Source organism: Lampetra planeri, chromosome 13, assembly GCF_965212315.1.
Source record: "Lampetra planeri chromosome 13, kcLamPlan1.2.h2, whole genome shotgun sequence".
NCBI lineage: Eukaryota > Metazoa > Chordata > Hyperoartia > Petromyzontiformes > Petromyzontidae > Lampetra > Lampetra planeri.
In genome coordinates, this window is record NC_136119.1 from 467608 (window position 1) to 480058 (window position 12451).

The window sequence follows — 12451 nt, forward strand, 5'->3', positions numbered from 1 at the left end:
GTGCCAGACATGTCAAGCGTGCCAGACATGTCAAGCGTGCCAGACATGTCAAGCGTGCCAGACATGTCAAGCGTGCCAGACATGTCAAGCGTGCCAGACATGTCAAGCGTGCCAGACATGTCAAGCGTGCCAGACATGTCAAGCGTGCCAGACATGTCAAGCGTGCCAGACATGTCAAGCGTGCCAGACATGTCAAGCGTGCCAGACATGTCAAGCGTGCCAGACATGTCAAGCGTGCCAGACATGTCAAGCGTGCCAGACATGTCAAGCGTGCCAGACATGTCAAGCGTGCCAGACATGTCAAGCGTGCCAGACATGTCAAGCGTGCCAGACATGTCAAGCGTGCCAGACATGTCAAGCGTGCCAGACATGTCAAGCGTGCCAGACATGTCAAGCGTGCCAGACATGTCAAGCGTGCCAGACATGTCAAGCGTGCCAGACATGTCAAGCGTGCCAGACATGTCAAGCGTGCCAGACATGTCAAGCGTGCCAGACATGTCAAGCGTGCCAGACATGTCAAGCGTGCCAGACATGTCAAGCGTGCCAGACATGTCAAGCGTGCCAGACATGTCAAGCGTGCCAGACATGTCAAGCGTGCCAGACATGTCAAGCGTGCCAGACATGTCAAGCGTGCCAGACATGTCAAGCGTGCCAGACATGTCAAGCGTGCCAGACATGTCAAGCGTGCCAGACATGTCAAGCGTGCCAGACATGTCAAGCGTGCCAGACATGTCAAGCGTGCCACGCTTCTGGCTGGTAGAACAAATATTCTGGCTGCGTGGCATATTCTCTCATTCTGACGCCTGTGTTGTACATTTTAAACCTCTCTGCTCTAACCCCCCCCCCCCCCCCCCACCGTGTGATGCCAGGATGTGCATTTGTAAAGTTCTCTTCGCACGCCGAGGCCCAATCGGCAATCACCGCCCTGCACGGCAGCACCACCCTGCCGGTGAGTGGCAGCAAAGGGCATCATCGGTGCAGGGTGCAGGCTGCTGGGTACTGGTATCCTGGGTGCAGGCTGCTGGGTACTGGTATCCTGGGTGCAGGCTGCTGGGTACTGGTATCCTGGGTGCAGGCTGCTGGGTACTGGTATCCTGGGTGCAGGCTGCAGGGTGCAGGCTGCTGGGTACTGGTATCCTGGGTGCAGGCTGCAGGGTGCAGGCTGCTGGGTACTGGTATCCTGGGTGCAGGCTGCTGGGTACTGGTATCCTGGGTGTAGGCTGCTGGGTACTGGTATCCTGGGTGCAGGCTGCTGGGTACTGGTATCCTGGGTGCAGGCTGCAGGGTGCAGGCTGCTGGGTACTGGTATCCTGGGTGCAGGCTGCTGGGTACTGGTATCCTGGGTGAAGGGTGCTGGGTACTGGTATCCTGGGTGCAGGCTGCAGGGTGCTGGGGGTCTGTCCAGTGAATCGTGCTTTACGTCACTTCAGGTGTCTCGGTGCACTGTCCATAAAATAATAAAATTGACACGACTGCTAACACTACCAACATACAAGACATTGAGTTTCACGTAGACAATATCGTCCATAATAAAAAGGTGATGTTTAAAATTAAAACAATATTATAATATACGAATAATATTTGCATTAGGCCACGTATATAATGATCTGGCTAAGTTTATGTCGTGAAACTCCCCACCACCCGGCGCAGCGAAATTAAATTGTCACGTGGTGCACAAGCGCTTGACCACGCGTCCATCATTATTGTTTCAGCTCACTTGGTCAGTCACTCACTGATCCACTCACTCACTCGCTCATCCAATCACTCACCCATTCACTCTATAACTCATCCACTCACTCACAGTGGATGGGTTATGGAGTAATTCTCACATCTAAATTTACCAAGCGAAATTTGGCTTGAACCCGTTGTCAAGTATCTTCAGAACCCAGTTTTGCATTCAAATGAAATTACAAAAATTGTGGAAGATCACAGCAACAGCAGATACCCAGCTCACCTAATCATCATCATCGTCGTCCATGGTCAATCCACTGCTGCACGTAGGCCTCACCACGTGGCAACCGTCTGTCACGTTCCCGCGACACCGCAATGCGTCAAGCCGCTCCTGCGCCCGTGCCAATCTCACCGCTCCATCTCCGCGGTGGGCGTCCTCCGCTGGCATGTTCCCTCCCCTTTGCTGCCATTCACGTCGACAGCCCCTCGGGCCATCGGCCATCGTCCCCTCAAAGCCACGATGCGCCCTGCCCCAAGCCCCCCTGCTCACCTTTCTCGACAGTCAACACGGCGTCCCCGACTCGCGTGTTCTTCTCTCCGATCCGCGCCTTTCCATTTCTCTCTCTGATGATCGCAAACATTCGCCTCTCCACGAATGTTTTGCGCACTTTTGAGCCCTTGTTTAAATTTGCCGTTCGTGGTTCTGAGCCATCGGTTGCTGCGAGTGCTACGCACCGATTTAAAACTGAGTTTTTTACGATATAATCGTTATTTTTTTTTATCAAGCATTAAAAATCTGCAATGGCTTGTTCTGAGCGCCACAAAATATATTTTTAAGGGACCGGCGAGCGAGCAACAGTCGACAGCGCAAACACAATAAACCGCGACCAAAGCAAGATAACAACACTGCAATAAATGCCAGCCGGCGTCATCTAGCCAAGCTGAACGTGCCTAGATATTTGATAAAGTCGACCCAACAAATACAATCCTGGTGAAATAAAAAAACACACAAAATATAAAGTTTTGCGTGTTCTGCCACGCGTGTCTTCACCGTCTCATCACATTTACCGCAAAATCGCCTCCTCCAAGTCACGTGACCTTTACAACGGGCCGGCTTCTTAATGATGACCCTAAGGCAGGACTGGACGATGGGCAGAGCTTCGTTAAATTTGTTTCGGTGGCGTGTTCCGTAGCTCGCTGGCAGCGCGCAATTAAAGGCTTAATTTCCCGCTTAATCATTTCTGGGTCGCTGTGTATTGGAGCAAACAGGTGATTATGTATTTGTAGTAACCACAGCCGTAGCGACGGGTATACTGGATGTGGTGTGCCGGGTGCGGGAATATTTTCCAGGTTGCTGACCAGTACAGACCCAGCTGAAATTAAGCCATGCAACGGATCCACAGACTAGCATAGCACGCATAAACTAAAATAACACCCATATAGACTAAAATTACACCCGTAGGCTAACACAGGACCCACCGACTGACATACAGTGAGGGAAAAAAGTATTTGATCCCCTGCTGATTTTGTACGTTTGCCCACTGACAAAGAAATGATCAGTCTATAATTTTAATGGTAGGTTTATTTGAACAGTGAGAGACAGAATAACAACAACAAAATTCCAGAAAAACGCATGTCAAAATGTTATAAATTGATTTGCATTTTAATGAGGGAAATAAGTATTTGACCCCTCTGCAAAACATGACTTAGTACTTGGTGGCAAAACCCTTGTTGGCAATCACAGAGGTCAGACGTTTTTTGTAGTTGGCCACCAGGTTTGCACACATCTCAGGAGGGATTTTGTCCCACTCCTCTTTGCAGATCTTCTCCAAGTCATTAAGGATTCGAGGCTGACGTTTGGCAACTCGAACCTTCAGCTCCCTCCACAGATTTTCTATGGGATTAAGGTCTGGAGACTGGCTAGGCCACTCCAGGACCTTAGTGTGCTTCTTCTTGAGCCACTCCTTTGTTGCCTTGGCCGTGTGTTTTGGGTCATTGTCATGCTGGAATACCCATCCACGACCCATTTTCAATGCCCTGGCTGAGGGAAGGAGGTTCTCACCCAAGATTTGATGGTACATGGCCCCGTCCATCGTCCCTTTGATGTGGTGAAGTTGTCCTGTCCCCTTAGCAGAAAAACACCCCCAAAGCATAATGTTTCCACCTCCATGTTTGACGGTGGGGATGGTGTTTTTGGGGTCATAGGCAGCATTCCTCCTCCTCCAAACACGGCGAGTTGAGTTGATGCCAAAGAGCTCCATTTTGGTCTCATCTGACTACAACACTTTCACCCAGTTGTCCTCTGAATCATTAAGGTGTTCATTGGCAAACTTCATACGGGCATGTAGATGTGCTTTCTTGAGCAGGGGGACCTTGCGGATGCTGCAGGATTTCAGTCTTTCACGGCGTAGTGTGTTACCAACTGTTTTCTTGGTGACTATGGTCCCAGCTGCCTTGAGATCATTGACAAGATCCTGCCGTGTAGTTCTGGGCTGATTCCTCACCGTTCTCATGATCATTGCAACTCCACGAGGTGAGATTTTGCATGGAGCCCCAGGCCGAGGGAGATTGACAGTTCTTTTGTGTTTCTTCCATTTGCGAATAATCGCACCAACTGTTGTCACCTTCTCACCAAGCTGCTTGGCGATGGTCTTGTAGCCCATTCCAGCCTTGTGTAGGTCTAGAATCCTGTCCCTGACATCCTTGGAGAGCTCTTTGGTCTTGGCCATGGTGGAGAGTTTGGAATCTGATTGATTGATTGCTTCTGTGAATAGGTGTCTTTTATACAGGTAACAAGCTGAGATTAGGAGCACTCCCTTTAAGAGTGTGCTCCTAATCTCAGCTCATTACCTGTATAAAAGACACCTGGGAGCCAGAAATCTTTCTGATTGAGAGGGGGTCAAATACTTATTTCCCTCATTAAAATGCAAATCAATTTATAACATTTTTGCCATGCGTTTTTCTGGATTTCGTTGTTGTTATTCTGTCTCTCACTGTTCAAATAAACCTATCATTAAAATTATAGACTGATCATTTCTTTGTCAGTGAGCAAACGTACAAAATCAGCAGGGGATCAAATACTTTTTCCCCTCACTGTATGTCATCAGGGATTAATTTCTCACTAAATATCTTCCAGGTTGCACGGGTAGACTGACAGGAGTGGGTGGCACGTGACGAGTAGGCCAGCCATAGGCACAGTAGCGAGAGGCGCACTGGAAGTGGTGTGCCGGGTGTGAGATTACGTTACGGGTCGCCCAGACAGATCCGGCCCAAGTGAAGTCCCCTGCTGGCGGCCGCGGCACGCCGGGACTCGCTTCTCTGAGCCGCGTCTCCGTTTTGTATTTGCCGCCACGAGCCCTGTGGGATTCGGTGGCTGCTCACTCGACGGCCATCTCACATCTCACATTTCACAGCCGGATCTCCTCCCGGAATCCTCGCAGTTGCCCAAAGTGCTTCCCTTTGGAGTTGTCGAGGTGTGAATTTCGCTGGAAGCTGTTGTCGGAAAATGAGACTAGGGGTTGCCTCTCCCTGTGCAGGGTGGATGGTTTCCTTGCCAGCTGATGAGGTGGTGATGATGGTAGTGGTGATGGTGCTAGTGGTGATGTTGCTCATGCAGTGGTAGATCTAAAGGGGAGGAGGTGATAGTGGAATTCCCCCCCTTCCCCCCGAGAGACCTTGAACATTTAATTGGTATTTTATTATTAATAGTTACCAGGGACGTTGGGTGTCTTTGATTTTGTTTATTAAAAGCTAGAAATGTCGGGATCTCCCCCCTTTCACTGGCAAGTTTCTAGGTCCGCCTCTGTGCTAATGCTTTCATTATGCAACAGAGCTCATATACTACAAGTTCCTAATAACAACACAGCTCATATACTACTACAAGTTCCTCATAACTGAGCTACGTTTTCCCCGCCGTTATTTTTGGGGCAGTGTGGGCAGAGCCATGAGGTGCTGCTGAGGGCTGTGATCCCACAATTAAAGAGTGTTACTGTTACATCGCATACCTGTCAACCCCTTATCAGTTCCCTACCTAATTACTAATAAATTCAGACTTTATTGGTCACCCCGTGCCCTTGTATAGCTCAACGTTCATCCTACAAAGTCCCATCACAAGGGAGAAACACAAATAGACCAAAAACAATTTTTTTGCCCGTATTGAAACGACTGTACGCTGTATGGACCTGAAAACTCAATTTCCCTGTACAAGAATACGGGATAACCCGTATTGTCCATAGTATAGGTTTTTGGGTTAGATCTGACGCGATCTAACCCCAAAAACATGTTTACACGATCGAACCCAAAAAAACCTACATTATGGATGATATTGGTCGCGAAAGCCTACGTGTTAAACAAACCCGTATTGGTTGACAGGTATGAGATCGTGGCGAGTGCGATCACGTCTGACTATACAGTACACGTGAGTGAGGTGCTGAAGAAGGAAACAGATTTATTCCAGGTTCGGATGATGTCTCATGATAACAGCGGCCCGATTGGCGTAAAATGCTCTGGAGTAATGCCACTCACTGCGATGCCACATTTTCGGATCGTTTTGTAAATTTTATATCAAGACCCAATATTTTTGGGACTTTCAAAATCATCTGGCGCTACTGCGTCAGCTGGCAGTGCGCACAAGCACAGTGAAAGGAAAACCTCAACGCATCCGTCTGTGGCACCGCGCGCGCATATGATGGGTGACGTTTCGGGCAATGGTCCTTCTTCAGAGCACAGAAAAAATACTTTTAGAATTCATCCAAAAATGGCAAACGCACCTTAAGTTGACGATGATGGCCCTGACGATGCAGATGATGACCCCGAGGTTTCTGGTGACGGTGGTGACGATGGTGACGATGTTGCGCGGTGTATCACTGCGCCCCGAACCCTTCTGTCTCCGCAGGGCGCCTCCTCGAGCCTGGTGGTTAAGTTTGCCGACTCGGAGCGCGAGCGCACGGTGCGGCGCATGCAGCAGGTGGCCGGGCAGGTGGGCATGCTGGCGCCCGTCGCCGTGCACCTGTCCCCCTACGCCGCGTACACGCAGGCGGTATGTGCCTGTGCATGTGTGTGTGTGTACATGCACACGTGTGTGGTGTGCAGTGTGTGGTACGTGCGAGCCATGCCGTGAGTGAGTCACGCCCCCAGTGAGTCACGCCTCTCGAGACAAACCCCTCGTGAGCCATGTCCTCGGTGAGCCTTGCTCCCAGAGAGCCATGCCAACCCCGTACGAGAGAGCGAGAGAACCCGGTAGGACGGCTCCTGCATTCGAGAATCCTTCTCGAGCGAGCACCGGCTTTGGGTTGGATCCTGGTGCGACATCTCTGGCCATCTCTCGCGTGATTCGCGTCAGCGCTGGCCACGCTTTTCGACGCTACGAGCCGCGAAACCGAAACCTTTGTATGGCCGACAGCGTTCACAAGACTCGTGGGGAGCGGTCGACCACAAGGGGTCACATGGCCGTATCGCCCACGTTGGTGGGCAGCAGAGTTTTGAAATCTGTGGGAGCGCCCCGGGAGTACTCATGCAGGGGGCGAGTACCTACTCACCCCCCCCCCCCCCCCGCACTGCTCGTGGTCCAGCAGATTTTGTTTCCCCGTTTCAAATCGGATCTCTCTCGAAAGGTCACGGGAGACGATCGACATCTCCATCGAGCCTCGCTCGGGCCGCGGGCTCTGGTTCGGCGGCCCCTGCTTGCTTCTAGAAGTCGAGGGCTTCCCAGTAAACGTGGAACATTGGGTCAATGTTGGTCCAGCGGTTCCAACCACATGCCACAACGTTGGAGCGACGTTGGCCGGTGTCAATCGGCGGAGGTTGGGCGTTAGCGATGATGCCGCTGCCGCGGCTGCCGTCGTCGCGCTGGTGGTGGAGGTCATGGAGTGAGGACGGCCAGCTGCACATATGCAAACCGGTGCTGGGCCTCCCCTAGGTCAACTCACTCTCAAATGAGTACCTGGTGCGGTGTGTAAACATCGCCACTTGCCAGACAAAGGCGGCCGGGCGTGGTCTTCGCCACCCACCCCCGCGTGTGCCGTGCCGGCCTACATAGGTGCTCGCTAACAGCACTTGCTTCTGCAGTCTGTTAAAGGCTATACGGGGGATCTTTGTCTTTGTCTTGTGCGTAGTTGATGCACCAGCAGGCGGCGTTGATGTCGGCGCTGGCGCACGGGGCGTATGTGACGCCAGTGGCGTTCGTGCCCGCGCCGGTGCCCGCGCACATGCAGCACGGTGCCAGCCTGGGCCTCAACATCCTGGGTACCAGCGCCCTGACGCCGTCGCCCGGTTAGCGTCAACGCGCGTGGCACCAGCGCGTAAACCGCAGGACACGCACACACACGCGCGCCTGCACGGCACACTTTCACAGCTGCACGACGGTCGCCTGACTCGCACCCGCATGACGTGCTAGCAAGGCACACTCACGCGGCGTACGCGCGTACAGCACACACCTGCACAGCGTCCCCCGTAAGCATGCTTGGCACCATCGCCGCACGACACACCTACACGACAAGGAGCGGCACGCCGGCGGGCGACACCCGCACAGCACGCACGCGCACGGTATCTGCACGGCTCACACCTGCACGGCTCACACCTGCACGTTGCAGCTGCGCACAGCGCGCCTGCATGACCCTCGCCGCTAATAACTGAACGATGAAGGCCGACATCGCCCCTTTAACCCTGTTTCATCCCCCACCTCATGCAGGAGGCAGCTCCCCCCCAGCCATGGCAGCCCCCCCAGCCCCTCCTCTCCCGACCCCTATGGGGGTCAACGGGTTCGCCCTGCCCCTGCCTCCTCCGTCCAGCGGGCAGGTGGTGGGGGAGCACGTGTACCCCAACGGATACCACCCCTACCCAGGTAACACCCGCCCCCCACACGGTGACATGCACCCAGACAGCGGTGGTGAAACCTGGTGACCCGAGTTCGATTCCCGCTCACGGCCACCAACACCGGTGACGATTATCTGAACCGTTTCTGGGCCTCCACTAGGTCGACTCAGCCTCAAATGAGTACCTGGTGCGGTGCGTAAAAACATCGCCACTGGGGAGACAAAGGCAGTTTGGCGTGGTGTTGGCCACCCACCCCCTCGTGTACCGTGCCGGCCTTCACAGGTGCTACTCGCTAACAGCACTTGCCCCAACAGTCGGTTCAAGCTATATGGGGGATCTTTGTCTTTGACATGCCTGTGTGTATGCAAGCACATATATCCGCGAGCATGTTTATGTGTGTGCGTGTGTGTATGTGTTTATGCATATGTGTGTTCACTGGTGATTCTGTCTGTTACAGGTGTGTGTTTACATATTTGTATTTACGTGTATTTATCTGCGTGTGTGTGCGCGTAGTCTCCAGTCCAAGTAATTCGGACCCCATGCAGCAGGCATACGCGGGGATGCACCAATACACGGGTAATTCTCATCGCACCCCGTCACTGAAACAACACTCAACACACCTCATCTTCACTCCAGCACCATTCATGACACCTCATCACACCAGCACCAGCTCAACACACCTCATCAAACCTCATCACTCCAGCACCACTCATAAAACGTAATCGCACCGCCACCACTCAACGCACTCGCGCCAACCTGCCCACACATCTCGGCCACGCCACTGTACGGCGGCACGTGACCGCGGCGCGACGGGCGCTTGCTTTGCGTTTGTGTGTGCGGTGAGCAGCGGCGTACCCGGCCGCGTACACCCCCGTGGGACAGATGGTGCCGCCGCCGCAGCCAATGGTGCTGCACCAGCGCGAGGGTGAGGGTGCGTGCGAGTGCGACGCGACGTCCCGACGATCTGCACGGCCGTCGTGGTTGACCAGGGCCTCGTTTCTCGCTCACTGTCTAATGCGTCCCTCGGTCAGACCGGGGGTTAGGTGGCAGGTGAACAGTGGTAGCCACAGCCATTGTGGGATGTATACTGGATGTGGTGTCCCGGGTGCATAAGGATTTCCCTGGGTTGTGGCCCGTACAGACCCGGCTGAAATTAAGCACTGCCGTCGACCAACACAGCCGTGCAGAATACGCACACACACACACACGCATGCGCACACACATGCACGTGCATTCATACATACGCACGCAAACACAGTACCCTGCGTTTAAACCTCACGCCAGGTCGCACCGGCGTTAACGGTTAACGGTCTGTCACCTCTCCCTCCTCCTCCCCCCCCCACCAAACTCCTACTCCTCCCCTCCTACCTGCCCCCCACCCCCCGACCTCAACCCCTGACCCTGACCCCTGACCCCCGCCCCCCAGGCCCCGAGGGATGTAACCTCTTCATCTACCACCTGCCGCAGGAGCTCGGGGACGTGGAGCTCACGCAGATGTTCGCCGCTTTCGGGAACGTCATCTCCTCCAAGGTGTTTGTGGACCGAGCTACCAACCAGAGCAAGTGCTTCGGTACGGCTCACCCCTCACCCCTGTGACACCAGGCTCATACCCCATGGCTCTCACTCCTGACCCCTCACACCAGGGTCATAATCCAAGGTTCAGGGCGGGGGGCACAGGCAGCGGGGTGAATCGTTACGTGCAGAGTCACATGTCCGGTGCTGTGTGCCGCCCCCCTCCCGCCCCGCTAGGTTTTGTGAGTTTTGACAACGCTGGCTCGGCGCAGGCCGCGATCCAGGCCATGAACGGCTTCCAGGTCGGCACCAAGCGGCTCAAGGTGCAGCTCAAACGGCCCAAGGACGCGAGCCGCCCCTACTGATCGCCGCCACGCCGCGTCGGCCGACGCAGGCCCGGTCTGGCCTCCTCGGCCTTGGCGAGGTGGTGGCGGTGGTCCGGGGGGGGGGGGGTACGGGAGGGTGGGAGGGGGGAGGGTTGGGGGGGGTGTGATTACCGAGCGAATCGGGCTTAAAAAGTCGGCCGTGATGGGCCAAGCCAGCCTTCCGAACCAGGCCGGGCCTCGTGAAGTGGGCCCGGCCGCATCACCCACCCCGCCGAGCCACACGCTCCAGGCCGGCTCAGGCCGGCGTGGGGCCTCGTGTTGCCGCGCCAGACGGCACCATCCCAGCTCCCCAGCCTGCCGGACCAACTGCCAAGTACAATTCACACATTGCAACTGTGGGTTGTGTTTTGTCTACCTGCCTGCCACACCTGGGTCACGATCGGACTGCCCTAGGAGCACGGGGACCTGGGCGAGAGACGGGGGATCTGGTGTTTCCGTGCACCCAAGCGCCCGGGACACCAGGATAAAGGGACAACCGATCTGCCTTGAGGCTCTTAACGCAAACGTCATTTCCCGCCGCCAGCTCTCCCTTCTCCCCTCCTGCTTCCCCCCGCGTCTCCCTTTGGCCCCGTCCCCTCGTCTTCCCTCGTCTCCCCCCTGCCCCCCCGCGTCTCCCTCCCGCGTCTCCCCTGCCCACCCCCACCGTGGGACCAAACGAACCCTTTTCTATGGAGAGATTATTTTGCGACTGATCCTTCACTCTTTGCCTAACTTCCTTACTTTGTGTATTTCCTCGTCGCAAAACATATTACACATAGTTGTAAAAAACAAAAAAAAGAGAATTAAGCTTAATTAAAAAAGTAGATATTTTAGAAGTTTTAGGGGTTGGTGGGGAGATGTCTGTACTGTTTAATGACGAGCGCGAGCTGTCGATTTAACGAGTTGAAAAAAAAAACCTCTGATCTAGAAAAGAAATATGGGTCCAAGTGAAAAAAAAAAAGATTATAATTGAAAAAAAAATATAGTGAAAAACTTTTACGTATTTATTTTTTAGACTTTAGAGATTAAGAGATAAGCTGTTATAATGAGGGTGTAGGTAGACTTTACTGATGACATTCCACCTGTGGGGTTGCTCCGCGTGTAGTGTAGACGACAGTAGTTAAGCGCCGCTGCCATGACGACTCATGGTTGCTCAGGTGCTCACTATCGGTTGCCATGGCGATGGACGAATGTCACATGATCGTACAATCACCCGTTTTTTGACTAATACGACTACCTATTAGCGAGCCACTGTTGGTAGCCAGTGGCAAGGACCGCCCCCTCTCCCACCCCTCCTCGTCAGACCCCACCCGATGAATTCGGTGCACATAACCATTTTATGTCGGCTGCCATCTTGGTGGCCACTTCCATCTTGTTTATCGGCACCATTTTGGTACCCATTGCCATGTAGGTTCCGGATGCTATCACCAACATAGCCCATGTCCTCTGCCACCTTGGTTCTGTCTGCCATCTCTTGATACTCAACGCCATTTTGTACCACGTTTCCATGAACCCAAACGGTAATCCTACCCTCAAATGAGTACATACTTGAGTCGCGCCCTGCCCAGTTGGGTCGATGTTGGTCCAACGGTTCCACCCACGTGCCAAGGTTGACCGACGTTGCGTGCTTACTGGGTGGCGCCGCATTTCCATGTTTTCAGTCGGCACGTGTTGGCCACCATTTTGGGCTGGAGGCCAAATTCTCTGGGCTGATTTCGCTTTTACAGGGCTGGCAAGAATTCCCTCAGTCGGAATTCGGGTTGAGCGGAAAGAGACCACCAAACATTTTACAGGGAAATATAGGTGGCAGGAACATTACATTTTATAATTTCACGTTTAATTGTCGGCAATGCAGTCTGAATCTTATACTTGCAAGTATTTTTTAGAAAGTCTGATGATGGGAGTAACTCTGAGTATCAATTTTTTTTTACAAAATCTAGTATTTTCATCAACTCGAGTTGTGAGAGAAATATCGCCAACTCGAGTGCACACCTCGATTTGGCGGTCCATGGAAACAATCACTGCCATCTTGGTTCCCCTCCTCCATCTTGTTCTCAACACCATCTTCGTGCCCCATCACCATTCCCTCT

At 53.5% G+C, this 12451-nt stretch overlaps 1 protein-coding gene across 1 annotated transcript in view; it reads left to right on the top strand.

Moving 5' to 3' along the window:
* Nucleotides 1-10385, top strand: part of LOC144721860 (CUGBP Elav-like family member 3) — a 66304-nt gene extending 55919 nt beyond the window's left edge. Inside the window, exons 5-12 of the mRNA XM_078599781.1 lie at nucleotides 870-949; nucleotides 6566-6709; nucleotides 7785-7941; nucleotides 8360-8512; nucleotides 8998-9060; nucleotides 9332-9409; nucleotides 9911-10054; nucleotides 10234-10385. Coding sequence (XP_078455907.1) covers nucleotides 870-949; nucleotides 6566-6709; nucleotides 7785-7941; nucleotides 8360-8512; nucleotides 8998-9060; nucleotides 9332-9409; nucleotides 9911-10054; nucleotides 10234-10361 — 947 coding nt within the window. The 3' untranslated portion in view covers nucleotides 10362-10385. The remainder of the gene's footprint in view (nucleotides 1-869; nucleotides 950-6565; nucleotides 6710-7784; nucleotides 7942-8359; nucleotides 8513-8997; nucleotides 9061-9331; nucleotides 9410-9910; nucleotides 10055-10233) is intronic.
* Nucleotides 10386-12451: the final 2066 nt, after the last annotated feature.